The 16,794-nt window shown below is 37.5% G+C and overlaps 1 protein-coding gene across 2 annotated transcripts in view; it reads left to right on the top strand.

The window, feature by feature from the left end:
- The window catches only part of LOC103144561 (probable flavin-containing monoamine oxidase A), a 66,604-nt gene extending 50,249 nt beyond the window's left edge, over nt 1-16,355 (top strand). The window contains exons 11-13 of one of the 2 annotated variants that reach the window (XM_016676171.1): nt 2,112-2,212; nt 11,126-11,457; nt 14,619-16,355. In XM_016676171.1, the coding sequence (XP_016531657.1) occupies nt 2,112-2,212; nt 11,126-11,441 (417 nt within the window). In that variant the 3' untranslated portion in view covers nt 11,442-11,457; nt 14,619-16,355. Of the gene's footprint in view, nt 1-2,111; nt 2,213-11,125; nt 11,626-14,618 lie in introns of those variants that run through there. The other variant, XM_007561608.2, reaches the window with a different exon arrangement.
- Nucleotides 16,356-16,794: the final 439 nt, after the last annotated feature.

Below are 16,794 nucleotides of genomic sequence, written 5' to 3'. Positions count from 1 at the left end.
TAGGGAGTCAACTTGGACCCATCAAATATTCAGCAGGTGCAGCGGTTCTCCACCCGGGTTCACCGTTCGCCGCAGATCAGCTCTTCTACTCCACACACATGCTTTAGAAAACCTTAAAAACGTCACCGCGGTTTTATACATTCCTCATCTCTCTCTTCCTCTCGCTGGCTGAACGCATGTTGCACATACCGGCTCTACGTGGCCAATAAAAATGTCAATTTGTGTAACTTAACGACAGCACAAAGCGATAGCTTTTAAGCTATGCAGCAAAAAACACTTTAAAAGCATCTAATTCTGTGCCTTCAACACTGACAGTTTAATTTGTCCTATAATCACTCAGAGCAGTTAAGCTGCGGCTCACAATTGTAGAAATTGCCGCAGTTTACAAAGCCATGCTGTGTTACAGAAGAACTCTTCATTATGTGCGATTTTTTTACTCAACGGGGTTCCGCACAGTATTTAAGTGCCTGGAAATGTTCGAGTTTTCTGTTTTTTTAAATGTTTTTTCTTTATTTTATGTGATAAACCAACAAAACATTGTGAATAATTGTGAACTACAATTCTTTAAAAATCTGAAAAGTGATTGAGACTCCTCAATAAAACCCAAATGATTTTCTGATTGGTAAACAAGATCCACTTGTGTGTGTTTAATCTCTAAATCCAGCTGTTCTGTAAATGTCTCAGGTGGTCAAGGAGAACTTTAAAGCAGGCTGAGGCCATAAAACAATATCTACATGCTTTGAACATCAACAAACATGGTGAGAAAGGTGATAAAATTGTCCAAAAATGTAAAAAGATCAAGATCCAAGAATAATTTCGCAGCAAATAACTGTTTAATTTTTGTCATTTCTACTAATTCAAACAAAATGCATGTTCTTTTCACAGAAAACGAGACCTGGAATGTGAAATATTGCGTTCCCCTGCCCTCAGTTTAATATAGACATCAATTAAAGACCTGCCACATCATCCTGCAGCAGCGCCGCCTGTCTCCCCGGCTCCCTCTGACTCTTTATCACAGCGTTTCAAACCGTTGTCAGTTTCAGGCCCATCTTTCTCCCCAGCGCTCATTTCTTCTGTCTTAGATTTCTCATCCCTCAGCTCTGTAATTTTGTCTGCCTTTCCAGCCTTCTCTCACATTTTTTTTTTTGTTTTCATTTCATGCTTTGCTCCCATGCAGTCTGAAAGCGAGAAAAAGTACCACTTATATGTAGCCAACCAGAAGTTTACATAAGTAACAAATGCATTGTGACACATTTCCATTTTTTTCTCTATCTGAAGTTAAACTTTTCTTGTTTTATGTCAGTCAGAATTACCAAAATTATTTCTATTTGCTAAATTGTCTTCAAAATCAGAAGTTTAATCAACATAAATTCAATCAAGCCTCCTGATACTTAAAATAGAAGCCACTTATTAACATATCAGGAAAAAAAGATGAAGAAATATACATATCTACATACATCTTCAACATAAAAGAAAGAAAAAAGGCATTACATTAAATTGAGAGAGGGCTAAATTTGCCAAGAGGTGATAAGGAAGCTATATAAAACAAGCTTATATATCTTGCTGAAAATGTACTTTTGAGTTTGTTTAATTTCAAGTTTAATAAGACATTTGCTCTTGAAACTAGACCAAATTACTTTGAAGAATTTGTGTTTTTGCAGCGATGAAGTTCCTGTTTAACAGTTTAACTAGTTTATACAAACCATAATGGCTCAGATTTCAGTCTTGTCTTGGCTAAATGAGAAATATCCTTCCAAATTCAGGCTTTTGTAAACATTTAGACTTTCCTACGAGCAAAACTAAAGTATGTTTGAACAATTGGGCAACTTTAACTTATTATTTATGTCTTGTGTTGTCCGTTAATTATCTGTGTTGCCAGAAGAACGCTAGTAGATTTGTCTAAACTCTCTAAAGTCTTTGTAAAAATAAGAAAAACTCTCATAATCCTGCCAAACAAGGATGTCTTGGGGGGTGGGAGGACATCCTGCATTAAATCCGAATTTTAAGTAGTATATGCTAGTTTTTCAGGAGTTACTGTCATTTTACCTTCTTTTTTTTCTGCTGCACCATTAAAATGTGAGTTATATCTTTAGCCCCGTTTTGTTTTGAAGGACTGGGCTAAGGAGGAGTTCAGCGGCGGCTGCCCCGTCAGTGTCATGGCACCCGGTCTGCTAACGTTTTACCATCCGAGCCTGAGGAAGCCCTGTGGCAGGTAATCACCCCGCTGATGACAAACACAATCACACCTCTGCTTCTCCAACTCCTCCAAATGTCTCGTCTTCTTCTGCACTCTCACTCGGACAAACCATGGAGACGAAGAAGAAAATCCTAAATCTTACGAGTAATTTTTTGGAGTTTATTATTTAATGAGATTCGCTCGTTGGCTGCTGACAGGTTGAGAGATAGTCAATGTATTTCCTGGTTGTTTATTCTATTCTTACACCACAGAAACCATTTTAATGCCTCCACAACTCAAATGAAGAGTTCCTTGAATTATAGAGTGCTTGTCCAGATCAAAAAAAATAAAAGAGGTCATCAGAAGATTTATTCGTTGAAGAAAATGTCCCATAATCCATTTCTAATGGCCTGTTCAAGGATGCACAGGACTGAGTAAACGAGAGCGACTGGAAGGTAAGGGGGCTCGGGTAATGCATTTCTATAATGACATCCAGTCTGCGGGGAGCAGGAGACACTCGTTGCGTAACGTGACTGAAACAGCAGCGAGGGGATGGCGGCCCCTCATTGGCATTCTGTCCCTGCGTGACAAATGAATCCCCAGAGACGTGCTGCGACCTTGACCGCGTCCAGCACCAGGATGATACCTCATTTAATTGCTGGAGAAATGACAGTATTAGCCTGTAGATGTGCGGTTTGATTTGAGATCCTTTGTATCTCATTAGGGGCTACATTACGCTTTCTGTAATAAGCCTAATAGACTCGGACGGTTTGTCGGGCTCCTCGGCTCTGAGATGTTTACAGAGAATGAAAGCACCTGTGGGATCCTATAGTAATTCTCCTAATCCTTGATTCGCAGTGACCCTGAGTTTAGACCTGCAGTAATGATGTTTCTGTTTTTTTAAAAAGATAAATCTACATTCACCAAGGTTTAGTTTCACTTCACTGCTTCTTAGAAAATACCGTCTACTTAGCAACACAGAACAACTGGATCAAACATTTAGTTTTATACTTACTAACCCTGAACAGGAATCATATATGGAGAACCAATATTTAGCTTTTTTTTTGTTTGGTTTGTGTTTCGTTCTAGTTTGTGTGAAGCACTTTGAACTGCCTTGTTGCTGAAAATGTGCCACTTAAATAAAAATACCTTTACCTTCTTCAAGTTTAGCAACACTATCCTAAATATTAAGGTATATTTGGTGTTAAAATAGGAAGTATTAATGTTTTTTCAGGGCGTTTTCAAGTAATTTTAGTTATTTGGTGGTGGCTCTGGTTAGGGAACTGAACATTTTTTAATTCTGCTTCCAAAAAAATATGGGGAATCACAGTTAATTGATGATTTAATAATTGAAGTGAATACTCTTTTATATAAATGCCAGTTGGTTTGGATCTCTCAGGATAAATCGCATTCAAAATCTTTTTTTCTGCATGTTTTTCTTTGAGTTAAAAATTTGTTTGATAAAATCAAGTGCAGCCTGTATTTGGAAATGAATTATTATCTTGGATCTGACATTTGTAACACATTTTAGACATTGCACCCATTATTTTTACATGCATTTGTCCATATCATGATATTTCATCTGTTTAAACTTCCCAGAGCCTCTTACAGAACATTTCCAGTTATCTCTGCTTTAATATCAAAACACCATCTGCAGACTAAGATATTGTACCCGAGCTTAGAAATAAATGTCTTCACAGTATTCTTCCTTTACAAGGTTACAGCACTATGCTTTGAATACCAAGAACAAGAGCTCCACTGGGCTCCAAAATATGGGCAGGCCTTTACAGTGCATCAAAAATGTAAGAGTCGAGGTCTCCCAAGTGAACTGCAAGCAAAATGAAACGCACTGAGCCAAGAGCTAAACAAAACTTAAACATGGAACGGGCAACAGCTGCTAAATGTTGCACAAATCTTTTACAGCTTCTGGAATGACAATTATTCAGTTCCTTGTACAATTTTCATGAAACACTTTCAGCACATTCTCTTCATGCCAACACGTTTGCTCCAAAACAAATGTAAAAGCAATTAAACGGAGTAACGGTAATGATTTGTTTTCAGGCTTGTGGGGAAGCAAAAATGGTGAAACGGCTTGTAAGGAAGTTCAATGCAGAGGAATTTACTAAGGCAGCATTTTACCAAGTGAGTGGAAATGTCCACATTTAATCATGAATTTACAGAATTAAATTGTCTGAAAAAGCAACAATCATAGAAAATCCCACTGCTGGTTTTTGACCTTAACTCTAAGCGAACTTGGATTATGCCACTGGAGAGTAACGCGAAGCACACCTGTTTTGAAGTGGCCTAGTCAAATTCTGGGCTTATCTGTATTATATTTTTCCATAACACTGTGCTTATAACACAGATATGAAAGGCAATATAAACCAAATGATTAGCACATCATCATTTAGTCCAAAAGTCAAACATTTTCTCTTTAGCACTGAAGGAATTGTACTTAAGAAGGACACTAATTAACCTGGTATTGTGAATTAAGTAGTGTCCAGTTTATCTGCACAATTTAGCATTCTGGGCTCTAGTGAACAAACCTAATTACATCCTTTTGGTCAGACAACTTCCTTAACTTTACAGCAAAAAACAAGAGTTAAAAACTGTAGTTTTATTTAAAGGGATCCAATGCTGGCCTAAATATGCAGTAATTTTTCTATTATTCAAAAAATTGCTGCTTGTGATGCATCAAAACTCATAATTACTTCAGAAATGTATCTTTTTTGCTTATATTTTTCTATATTTTTCACCTATGGAGGTCGCCATTTTTAAACATGCTGGGTTGATGACAAGTTTTGATCCATTCTGTACTGGAATGTACAGAGTAAACACAGGAAGGCTAACTTCACCTGACTTTGTGTATCATATTGTGTTTGACTGGTGTATTTTTAGACAATGCCACACTGTGTCACTGTTGGCTGTAATAAAAAAAACAAAATAAAAAAATAAAACAGTGAGGTGAATCTGGATGCTTCCAACACAAAAAGAAGAAGAGTGCAGTCTGACAGAACATCGGAGCCGAACAACTTCCAAAGATCTGTGCCCTCAACATTTCTCTCCAGAAGACTCAAACAAGTCATTTCTATGAGAAAACTGACAAAGCCTCTAACAGGTGATCGTTCCCTTAATGAGCTAAAAACAAATGAAGTGCCAACAGTTTCTATCTACAAAGCACCTAAACCCCGCTGCCGTTGGAGCGAAAAATCCTGGGAGAAACATCAGACAGACCGCAGTGGAAGCTCTTTAAATGGAGCTCTGTGCCGCCCCAATGAAGACCGGACCGGACACAGGGCTATAGAAATACTTAATGGATCACACAGCTGGACCAGAGCACAACGCAACTTCCGAAGGACCTGCATTTTTTTTATCTCAACATTTCTCTCCAGAAGACGTTGAGTCATTTGTACGAGCAAATCTGACAAAGGCTCCAACAGGTGATCGTTACCTTAGTGGCTAAATCCCACTGCCACCAGAGCACTGGAAGATCTTTGAGTGCTAATGGATCTGTACACCAGTAGTACCAGCAGCACTACTGCCACCTCAACGAAGACCGGACCAGACATGGAGCTACAGAAGGACTTATCGACCAGAGGTACGTGTCATTCATTGTTTCGTTTATGAAGCTGAAGGCAGCAGCAGCAGCAAACACCAGCTCCTTTGGCCAACTCTGTCCACTTCCTCAGTTTGGTCCTCCTCATCTTCATAACCTCTTGTGATTCCTACATTTCCGTTGATTTCAATGCGCTCCGGTTCATTTTGAAAAGGCTTAATGACTTTTCATTAAGCCTTTAGTCCAGTTGGACCATTAGGCATCATTTACCCACAATTCATTGCAGCATGAACAACATGGCGATGTTCGTGTGATGATATTTTATTAAAATTTATAATAATTAAGCAGCCTACAGTATTATTACTGTATTGTTTTTTCATCTAAAATAAATATTTCTCAAAGTCTGTTGCTGCAACTCATCACATATTCAGACTAAATACAGAATGAATGAATTTATTTTTCACAGCTGTGTGATGGACGATGTATATAATTCTGTCCTTGGGGGATGTCAGGTAACCTGTGGAAGACTTTAACAAGCAGCACACTTGCAAACAAAGCTTCTTAACATTTCCCCCAAAGTTCAAGGTGTTCTGTTGATGAAGTCCCTTGTTGGGCCTATTAGGAAATAAAAATGCTTAGAAAAACATCCTCACTGCAACTTACTGACCATTTGTTTACATGGCTACTCTCCGTTTTTATTCATCTTGATCCCGTTTTGTACTCCTGTAGCTTTTCTCTTACATCCAGCTGCACCGCCGCAGACGAGATGGCAAAGCTGTTTGCAGCAGAGACCGCAAACTCCCTGCTCAGAAAATATAAATTAATCATAGCCAGGCGTTGTGGGGGTGGCTTTCGGACTACAGGTTAGTTTTGTGGTCTGGTGTCGGTCTGCACTCATGGGAATTAATTTGTCCCTTACCTTACCTCTTTCCTTTAAATAATAAATCAAATGAGTGTCCTCTTTTTTTATTCTGGCTACAGAGACGATGCATAAGCAAGAATAGAAGGTGTCCTCTTGAGTATTTGCAGCAAAAAAATTCAGATTATACACAAACACACATTGCACAGCTGCTGCAGAGTTCGCTGCAACAGTTGCTCATGTGGGAAGCTAACTTGTGCTCTGACGTAGACCAATCAGGTGTGGAGAGAGCCGGATTGGCTCCGACAGCTAGTTTTGGGAAAGGAGGTAAAATACACTACAGAATGCATGCAAATGATCTGCATATGATGAAAACAGTCATCTGTGAGAAAACCAACAGAGGCGCGGCTGCCAGCACGCTGATGGAGGCAGCATGTTCCTGCCGCAGGGCATGTGAACCACTCACCATCAGGAGGATAGATTTTCCTTTTCAACGTTTGCTGTGTTTTCACAAGTGGAAGAAAATATTTGCGCTGCGGTTATTAAGTCATCACCACTACATTTCGACTCGGGTGCTTTCTGCAAAGAACTTTAACAGGCTCTGACTGACTGGAGCCGACCTCAAAGGGAAATCGGACGAGGCAAAGCCATCATAATAAGAATTGATTTCAGCAACAAAAACATGGAAACACTTTGATTATATACCATCGGAGCAGAAAGTTTTGCGGAGTTCCAGACAGTCTACAGCTTTATTCATTTTCACTTTATTAACTCCAAGTCATGCACAGAAAAGGGCAACTTCTCACCATTTTGCTTTATTATCAACACACACTGACATGAAGGACCTCGAAGGTCCTGCAGTTCTTTAATTTCTTCCTGCTGCCACGAGAAAATGTCCTTATTCCTTTAGTATAACGACAGACTTGATTTTACTTGTGCTTTTAGTTATAGGAACAAAGAACTTCATCATGAATCATAATGATGCATAAAGATGGTAATCAAAAAAGATTTGAGGAAGGACAAAGGCTTCTGCATGTGTACTACTAACTAACCTAAACACAAGTGAAAGGGAAATGAATGAATAGAGATTTTTATTAAAAAAGACATTCATCACCATTCAAAAGTGTTCATTGCCTTCGAAATATAGATTTTATCTTTAAAACCACACACTTCAATATATTCATTGGGATTTTATGTAATAATAGACACAAAGCAGTGGACTATTGTAAATAGACAAGGATACATGGGTGGTAATATGTATTTGTCATCATAATTAAGAAACTGTTACCTTCAGTCGCTATAAAAAATTCAGTATATACCAAACATAACTTAAAAAAAATATGAGTTTGTGATTTGACATCTTGAAATTGGTCTCTGCCTCTTTAAGAAGCTTCTGCTCTTTCCGAGACTCAGTAGACCATCACAACACGTCTCTATTATGCTGTTTACAATCATTTTTATTAGCTTTGGGCTGAGAAGTTGTTCCTATGATGATCTCAGGAGACATGCAGGTCCACCAGGTGTCTGCTAATTGCTGCTGCCGCTAGTCTGGAGGGGCTGAGTGGGAAATTCAAAAATGTGGTTTCGCGAAACATTCAAGTGATAATTGGTCATTCAGAAACATTTTCCAACCACATTTCTTCCTCGTTGATTATCTGTCAGTGTGTTGGTCAGTTCTTAACCCAGTTATACTAGTTTGACCATTTTCCTTAGATGTTTTCTCCGCTTTATGCCAATAATTTGAGCATCTTCTCCACGACCACAGGATGCCTTTCCTCATCACTTTTTATCACTGCTCATTGCATCAACTTGTTGCCAGCTGGAAGACGGTTGTTTAGACAGCATGAGTGTCTTCAGTCTGAACTTAAATGGAATAAATAAACAAAAAAAAATTTTTTGTTTCTTTTGCTGAACTTACCTTGTCAGCAGTTTAAATGGAAAATTTGATTTTCTTAACTTACTACTTCCAACCTTTGTGCACTAAACATATATTAAAATAAGACAATGTCAGGTTTTTACTCCAAGTATATCTGCTGTTGCTAGCATGAACCGGCTTTTTAACAGTAATTTATCTAACTTCTGGAGGAGTAAATCAACATTTCAAGTTGCAAATGGTCCAGCTGAACACAGCGGGTTCTGTCACCAACTAATTGGTTGCAAGTATGTATTATTTCAGCTATTTGGCACAACAACAATTTAAACCAGGAAAAGATGGTTCACAGATTTTACTCAAAGACAACAGAGGATGTGCTCTTGCAAAAATAAGATTATTACTTGCTGCTCACCCTTCTTTGTAAAACCCTGACTTGAAAAAAGTTCAGAACCTTTTTGCCCAGAGGGCAGGAGGAAGAAGACAGGATGTAAAGGTGGAGCATATTGTCCTATAGGTGGCACATTAATTAAAATGAAAAGAGATTTCTCTGCAGCAACAGAGCAGCAGAGGACATATGAAGTGGATAATAACTGATTTGGTGGGTTTTGCTTGTAGCATCTCCAGCTGGTAACATACATGGAAATATTTTCCAGACTCATGCACAGTTTGTGTGTGTTACATGCTGCTGTATGTTTCATACTGCATGTGATTGCATGGCAGAGGTGGACGGATCGATTTGAAACATCAATATCATCAATACCATGTCGGTATCGGTATTGGATCTAAACTAGTTTGGTAAAATTGATGCTTTTTCCTCTTAAATTACTTCATTTTTCTACTGTAATTTCTCAGATCTACCCTGAAAAGGTTTTGTTTTGCTCTTCAGTAGTATTTTTTTTAGAATGCCTAAAAATGTATTTTGCTTTTCTGTTGTATTTATCATTTCACTCTGTTTGAATAATTTTGTAGGAGGCTATAACTTCTGTCCCTATCCTGTTTGATAAAAAAAAAATCAGAAGAAAAGCCACAAGAACACCCAAAGGTCAGAAATTTAATGCTATGTGAAACCTAAATAATAAAACATCATATTGTTGATACAGTACCTGTATCAACAATACTGGCTCTATATTTACTTTGTTGGATCAATACCAAAATGTGCAGCATCGCATACATGTCTGTTTCATGGTTATGCACTGACATCTTGCAAATCTTTAAGACCCTGTTTCACATTTTACTTTTCTCAACGGATATTATTGGGAATTTATGCCACTAACTCAAAGTAGTGCATAATTGTGAAGTTGTTGGCAGCCTGTAGCAGTTTATCTTACACAATTCCTCCATATTTACCTCAATCCATCTATCCATCCAAACTGACCAAGTTGCGGCCACCACCATGCTTCACCATCGGAGAGTCACCTTCAGGGTGTTATACAGTATTAGTTTTCCCTGACATATTTTCTGGCACAAAGTCAAAACTTTCTATTTTGGTTTGTCTAATCTGACCAGAACAAACTGCTTAATGAATTTCTTCTTCTTTCAACATTTGTCATTTTTTCTTTCTGAATAAAGGATGCTGTAAATTTGCTTCCTGTATGTGTTGTCAGCAGTGTGTTCATGTCTGCAGCTCTCGATCGACATGTAGGGCCACGTAGAAGGAGCAGCAGCATATTCTGCTTTCCTGCACTGAACAAGCTCATCCTAATGAGCTGAGCATGTTGAACACAAAACTAATAAAGAGCGAAGTTAGCGACCGTATCAGGCTGGAAATGTTCCAGGTGTTCCAGTTCTGTGTCACAACTGTTGAATGTTTCTGTCTGCTGTGTTTCTGAAAAGTAGGTTAATTTGAGATTCAGATCGGGCCTGAGGTGTAATTGTGTGTGTGTGATTTTCTGGAATTGACCTGCAAACGGCAGATGGTAATTAGTCTCAGCCTTTAAAAAAAAGGTGCATTAATTTGGCCTCTTCTCCACTGGTCTTATGAAGTCTTTCTCAAATTGTACTGATCCACATTTATTTGCCGTGACTTGAGGTCAAGTTGTGAAGTTAGCTTACCAAATGATTGTGGTTAAAAATAATTAAGTGGCTTAAAACCAGGTCACATCAACAGTTATTGTTTTTATTTTATTGAAAATGATGCATCTGCGAATAAATCCAGCTGATAGAAATGGGTAAAAGAACTCATATTTAATGGTGCCACAGAAAGTCAAACCTGTTTTTCTTTTATTGTGCTTCTAAATTGCAAATAACCCTAAAACTATGCTAACAGCACATGTAGTGAAGAACAACTTTTATTTTTATTTGATATCTGGAATTTGTAAATAACTCAAAAGTCCCTCAACTTGCTCGCGATTTTGTCACATTTATAAAACATGAACACTTCTAATTAGTTAAGAAACTAATACTTTCATGTCAGGTTGGATATATTTAGATGTTATTGTTGTGCTTAGTGGGTGAAGTGTTTATCAGAATGAAAAAGTTTGAGAAACTGGATGATGGAATATTCTAACTAAAGCCACGAGCTTGAAAATATAATCACATTTACTAAAGTGATTATAATTTATTGAGATCTCCCTGTAACTGCGATTCTAAATGTGCTGATTTGAGTGTAAAAGCAAAGACAAAATGCTTTGTGACGATTTAAAGACGTTTCTGGTTTTGCAGGATCCACTGGGCCGGTACAGAGACCGCCACCCTGTGGTGCGGCTACATGAGCGGCGCCGTGCAGGCGGGGCAGCGGGCCGCGCTGGAGGTTCTGGCTGAAGTCAGCCATGTTGTCCTGACGCCGGAGGAGCAGGAATCTCTGATCCAGGGTCAAACCCTCCACCGTCCCCCAAAGCCGACCGCGCTGTCGGCGCTGCTCAAGAGGCTCAGCAGGAAGTCCGTGTTGATACCGGCGCTGACGATAGGCGCTGCTCTGCTGCTGGTCCGGAAACGAGACGTTCTGGTGAAGATCCAAACTTACGTAGGAGCTTTCTGAGCGATGAGGCGATACTGTAAGAACATCGTCGGGAGAAATGTCAGTTAAATTTGTTTGTGTTTGTGAAGTTAAGCTCCATGAAACGACTTAATGTTTCTAAAACTTCTCAAATCCAATCTGAAGAACAAAATAATGAATTTTTTTTTAATTAATACTTCAAATGAACACATTATTGGCTAACAAACATCAACCGTTCAATATTTGCATATTCATATTTAATTCATTCTGGAACGTAGCTCCAAATTATTTAAATGTGGAGCATTTCTGAAGCATTCGAAATAAAAAGCAGCTTCTGAAGCTAAGATAGCTAGCCACAATGGGATTGGCTGGTTGCGTTTGGAAACCAGCCAATCCGGTGGCACCGTTCACTTTCCTTGGTGCTGATTGGCTGGAAGATCATAATTAAGGAAAACCATAGATATTAGTTTCTTCAGTAGAACCAAGATGGTTTTTGTTGTGTCTATTATATTCAGGTGTGTTTTGGAGTTTAAATGATTAAAATATGAAGTTATCAGCATTTTTAAGGGGGTTTAAAAGAGGCAGCTGCAAAATATGATTTAAAAAACCCACTGACTTTCTGTCACTTCTGAGTTTATTGACTTTTAATTAGTTTTATCACCTACTTGCTATTTTCATTTGTTTACTTGTTTCTCACCAGTTAATTCAGTAGTTGCTTTTATTAGACTGTTCATCTTTTCTCTAAAGCTGTTTTACCAGATTTGATTTGATTTTTGCTGTTCATTACCTCAGTGACTTTAAACCATCCACACACTAATTCAATAATAAGAAAATAATCAAAACGACTATAATTAAAACAGCTTAAAAGTCTAAGAAATACCAGAGGCTTATTAGGTTTTCAGAAGCTGAATGGAAAGAGATTTAATAGATTTTTTTAACTTCTTGTGCCTAACTTTAGTCTAATGTAGAAAAGGAGGTGAGGCAGATGAAATTAAAATTTTCTAGACTTCCCTGCAGAGGAATTGAAAAGGGATGGCACAGCAAATATGCTTTTAATTTAAAGTAAATATGTAAACATTTTTGTAATCTTTCAAATATAACATCCATCTTTATTAATACAAAATGAACAGTAAACACTCATTTGAGCATAAACATTAGTCACATATTGCAGAACTAAGAATCTGTTTCCAATCTCTGAAGTCTGTTTCTTTAAATACAAAAAACAATCTATGCAAGCAGTACAACTGCATATCAGGGTAGCATTAATTCATAATATCACTCAAGTAAAAGAATAGTAAAGAATGCTATACATTTCCCCCAAAAAAGTTACTCAAGTAAATGTAACCAGTAGACAACAATAGAATAGACAGCAATATTAGTAGCTTATTTGATGTCATAATGACGCTTTTACTGCAAAGTTGCATTAAAAGTCAATTAAAAGTGTAAACTTTGCATTATTTAGTCAATAATTACACTTTTAATGCAAAGTTCTATAAAATTTTGAATAGAAAGTAAATTAGAAGAATCAACTTTGCATTAAAAGTGTCAATGAATGACACTTCGTGACAACACTCATACATATTGGTGAAGACTCCTTCATGTTTATGACTGGTGTTATGTTCCCACTTCAAATAAAGTGGTACCGTTTATTCTTGCTAAGAAGTTTAACTTGATCTATTGGCATGAACTAGTCATCATTTAGCAAACATTTAGCATGCAGATCTGCACAGCTGCATGTCTGAGGGCTGGCGTTAGCATCTTAGCGCTCATGTTGCGTTTAAAAAGGACAGAGGGCACAGAAACAGGAAGTGCAGAAGTCGTTACTGAATCAAATTAAGACAGGAATAATGGAAAGTTTGCCTCTCTGAAGTAAAACTGCAACTGATCCATTTGAGGCACAGACTCACTTTCCACCTGTTTCTGTTTGAAAACCTTCTCCAATGTTCTCCTAAAGCTAGAAGACACTAACAGAATCACATCATCTGCAAAAAGTCGAGAGGTTTCCAAACTGGACACTTTTCTCTCTGTGGTTAAACCTTGAGAAACTGTCCATGAAAACCACAAAGGCAGACCTGGTTTAATCGAAACTGCACAGAAACAAATCTGATTTGCTAACAATGATGCATCCAAACTGACCAAGGTTCCTGTTTTGGTCATAAAAGGACCTGAAAGATGTCTTCAGCCACTATGAGAAGGGAAACAAAAGGGAAACCTTTCCAGGAAGGCAATCTCCACTCTACTTAATGTAACGTCTGTATTTAAACTTAGTTTCTTTCAAAAGAAAGTTTTAGAAATCCTCCAAAATCCTCACTTATCAAGGATAATCCCATAAACCAATCACTTCACCCTTAATTAGCTTAGAGGTGACCTTGTCTTTACACTTGAAGCTTGTAATTCACTTTCATTGATTCAACACAGACATACACTCACTGACATCCAATTCAAGGTTGATGTAGCCATTATGAATAATTAAAGCTAATTCAAAACCTCAACTTTGTGCTAAAACTGATCGACTCTAGTTGATTCCAAAGATTTAAAATAGGTTAATTACACATTTTATCATGACTTTGGTTATAAAATAACTAAGCGATGTCCTAATTCAACCCTGCATCCAATAAACCAGAACAAGATGAATAATTTGTTCCTGCCTTAAAATCTGAGTTACATGCTAATGAGGGGATTCAGCTTAGAGAATTGATTCATGTAAAATTTACATTAAATTAGCTGTAAATCATTGTGGTTTTTTTTAAACATTTCTGCACAATTTCTACTCGAAATAAAATAAAATGATTGCAATGTTTTCGATTCTTTCATTATTTTCATGCAAAAATTGCAGAAATCCTTGAGATTATCTTCCTGCTGCTTGGTTTGAAACCACCTCAGACTGCTCGTGTTGAAACAGGTTTGCGGAGCGGCGACAGAGCCCAACACGGCCTCGCAGATTGCCATAAAAACTGCATGAGCGGCTTGGAGCGCAGCCACGGGCCCATTTGTGCGGCTTCAAAACACCAGCAGATATTTGAATGAGTGTAAGATGGATTAACTCGTCACGCAGTAATAACATCTCCGGCTAAGTGATTTAATCAATATTACTAGATTGCGCAGTCGATTGAAAGGATTTTTGTCAGCCCGTATGTCTCCTCTAGAGAGCAACTCAAAAGCTCACTAATCACCATGAATCCAGCAGCACCACGGATCGCTATTTGTCTGTTTTCGCAGGTTTGAGCTAAATTCAGAGCCTCTGCAAGCCATGCTGAAGGATGGGTATCATCTCAGAAGTTGTTTGCATGGTTTGAAGAAGTGAAATAATGGATACAAAATACACCGATTGCGTTTTTGACTTGACCCTGAAATAAACAGCTCACACTTTTCCCCTCGTCCCAACAGCATAATTAGAAACTTAAAGATAACAGCTGTGTGATTAAATGAGATTTTATCAGTCAAGTCAAAGCAGTTTTTATCAGCATGAAGAAATGTTCGGTATTATTTAGCTTTAAGAAGTACTAATCGAGTGCAGAGACAGATACTTATTGAAATTTTAACCGTTTCTTATTGGCAGAGGCGGTCCTGACCTGTTTGGGGCCCTGGGCGAACCACCTTTATATGAAATTAGAACATTAAGCTGACATAATGTGAATCACAGTAAATTGTAATCAATATTAACATTTACTAAATTTCAATGCTTAAGGACTTTAGCACATAAGCAAACAAACATAAACAAAATAATCTGCAAACATTAAATAATTAACTTTAGAACAATACTTCTCCTTAACACTTATTTCTTTGCAATAAAACACACAACATAGCTTCACAAACTTCTGCTAGTTTGGAGAAAACCAATCTGTCCCACAGTTCAACCTGCCTGCATGCCTTCAAGGCAAAACACTGGGAAAATCTGACCCACTTCTCCTGTCAGACACTGAGAAGGGCAAAATAACCCAGAGATCACAGAGCGAAACAGGCTCAGTCATAAAAACTTTCTCTAACATCCGTTTAGCTGCATTTTCAGGGAACATTTCTGAGTGCTTGGTTGACCTTTGACCTGATTTGACAACGCCACTGCTTATTGGGTAGTTTTATCATTTCATTTTGTGATAAACGTTTGAGAACATTTGTAATTTTGATGTGACCCTAAATGAAAAGTCTCGGCTGTTGGAAACATCCCCTCTCACCTGGTATTTTTTCCCAAAATGCACTGCACTCCTGCTTTCAGCTACAAAGCTACAATTTTTGCAAAATGGTAAGAATTCACATTGAAAGGTAAAATTACAGCTTACCTGATGAATATGAGCTTTTCTTGAAAACCTGAAGGCCAATTTCAGCTTTAATCATGTGAAAAGTAGTAATGAAGCAGCTTTTAGACATATTCACCCAAAGATTAAGATTAGAAAAATGCTTCTAAATGGCTGCGTGCCACCTATATTCCATGTTTTATTTATTTCACAGTTAAAAGGAGAATAATGATAATGATTTTACAGCCACAGCCGATGGGCATGAAAACACACAAAAGGAATTTATTCATATCAAATCCTAGAGGAAGATGGTTTTGTTGATAAAATTGATGCTCTCTTTTTTAGGATAAAATGCACTAATAAATTTTTCATACACTTTCAAAGGCTTTATAGAAAAGAAGACCGTTTAGCATTTTATACAACCACGTTTAGCTCCAGCAGGCAGCCTCCATGCGACTCCTTCAGATGGATGGATAGATAGATAGAAGGAGCATCTTCTTTAAGGAAGGTTGCTGTAATTACTGTGGCCTCTGTAAACAACAGTCAAAGCACTTGTGTTAGTGTTTGCCCTTCGGCTCCAGCGCCGTCTTTAAAAATTCATCCTCTGCAGTGGAGGGTAATCAGTGTTTGTGACCATAAACAACTCTTTTAACAGATTACACATGCAGCCCATTTCGTAAAAGCTGCAGATTTTTCTTTTGTGCCATGTTTTTTTTTTTTTTTTNAACGAGTCTCTCTTTTGCAGTCCTTGCAAAACTGGATGAAGTATTGTTTTTAATTTGTGTCAGAGTTATGCCAGCGAAGCAATGCTGCAGCTCCAGCCGTTTGTTTTAGATTGCATTTCGCATTGTTTTCATATTTCACGTAAGTTTTATTGTTATGCGTACATCTAAACTGGTAATTATTTACACAAATTATTAACAAATCTGTGTAGCTTCTCCATCACAGAAAAATTATGGATTTTTCTTTTACATTCTTTGTGATAAAAAATAATCTGAAAAGTGAAATGAAATAATACATAAACATGTTTTGTTAATGGAAGGTAGTTTTGGTTTTAAAATAAAAATAAAATAATATAAATAAAATAAAATATTTTTTAAAAACTGAAGAAAATAAGAAAATTCACATTAGTTTTATTTCTATTTTTCATTTAATCCACCTGT

The sequence above is a fragment of the Poecilia formosa genome, unplaced genomic scaffold (assembly GCF_000485575.1).
Source record: "Poecilia formosa unplaced genomic scaffold, Poecilia_formosa-5.1.2 Scaffold129, whole genome shotgun sequence".
NCBI lineage: Eukaryota > Metazoa > Chordata > Actinopteri > Cyprinodontiformes > Poeciliidae > Poecilia > Poecilia formosa.
The sequence above is the reverse complement of the archived record's forward strand: the minus strand, read 5'-3'. Positions and strand labels throughout refer to the sequence as shown.